Here is a 1,237-nt window from a genome sequence, read left to right as displayed (position 1 = left end):
CAATAGTCCCATTTCCATATAAGGTATGGGACTGATGGAAAGGTCTGTCACCACCCCGTTCTGCATGCTGCAGCTAAGTGTACCTCAAATAAGCTGTTTGGCAGAGAAAATTAGGCAAATTTTTTCATGTGTGCAACCCACATACTCGGCTGTACTGCTTATCCCACAGATGCATGTTCCTTACAAATGTGGCACAATTTAAAAGGGAAATTAACAGGCTTTCCAAAGATTTATTGCCAAGAAGTATTGTTACAAAAAAATCTACCAAAAACACATTTCCTTGCATTTTTCTTTCTTCTTTTTATTTTTGAGGGACCAGCAACATTTCACTCAGCTGGCCCAGTCCAGTCAGCTTCACTTAACTATGTAATGTTTTGTTTTTCACAGTTCAGTCGGATGCAGCATCAGACGCCAGTTATGCATCCGTCCCACCCAGGACCTCATCAGAGAGTGAAAACTCTGACAAAGCCAACAACAAACCCAAGTGAGGCTCACCTTACGCTTAGATGTTTACTAATAATTACTGATTAATTTTCTACAATATTTGAGTTCTAGACAAATGTTGTGTTTATGTGCAAGTTTAGTTAAATAATGAGTTCTAAGAAACACTATTCAAGTTTCCTAATTATCTCCTGCCACCAGAAGGTGTAACGCAGCAATATTTAAATTTAAATTCAATTAATTTTATTTATATAGCACCACGTCAAAACAAACGTCATCTCAGGGCACTGTACATAAAACAACCAGTTAAAGGAAGCCAGCTTCGTAGTGTCCTAGTTCTAGTGAAGAGGAAAAATTACTGTCTGGCTTCGGAGTATAACCTTTGTCATCGTACATCATTCTGTAACTTATTCAAAATTTACATCTTACTTATGCAACCCACGTTTGCCCTATTTTTTTTTTCATGCCGATACTGAACGTCACTTTGTGACAGCAGACCTCGTAGCTCCAACATTATATGTACAAGTTCAGCATAAGTTAAACTGTGGYTGCGCACAAGCTCTGCATAAGCCCAAGAAACGCTGTCATATGCTTGTCCCTCGCTTATACATAACTTACACCAGTGAAAGATAAGTTACTCATATATGTATTATTTCAACTTGTTAGCAGTACTATATGTCCAAAAGAGGCTTCCATGTGCAGTTTGGACAAATTTTTCACACATCTGCACAAGTTCAATAAAACGTTGTAGTAAGACGTTTTTAGACATCTTCAGGGATGACTCTTAGCTACTGCC

At 38.2% G+C, this 1,237-nt stretch overlaps 1 protein-coding gene across 1 annotated transcript in view; it reads left to right on the top strand.

Moving 5' to 3' along the window:
• tjp3 (tight junction protein 3) overlaps positions 1-1,237 on the top strand; it is a gene marked incomplete in the record, with an annotated part of 38,822 nt that overhangs the window by 22,984 nt on the left and 14,601 nt on the right. Inside the window, 1 exon segment of the mRNA XM_014016757.1 lies at positions 388-484. Coding sequence (XP_013872211.1) covers positions 388-484 — 97 coding nt within the window.

The sequence above is a fragment of the Austrofundulus limnaeus genome, unplaced genomic scaffold (assembly GCF_001266775.1).
Source record: "Austrofundulus limnaeus strain Quisiro unplaced genomic scaffold, Austrofundulus_limnaeus-1.0 Scaffold153, whole genome shotgun sequence".
NCBI lineage: Eukaryota > Metazoa > Chordata > Actinopteri > Cyprinodontiformes > Rivulidae > Austrofundulus > Austrofundulus limnaeus.
Note: the sequence above shows the minus strand (reverse complement) of the source record. Positions and strands in the feature narration are given on the sequence as shown.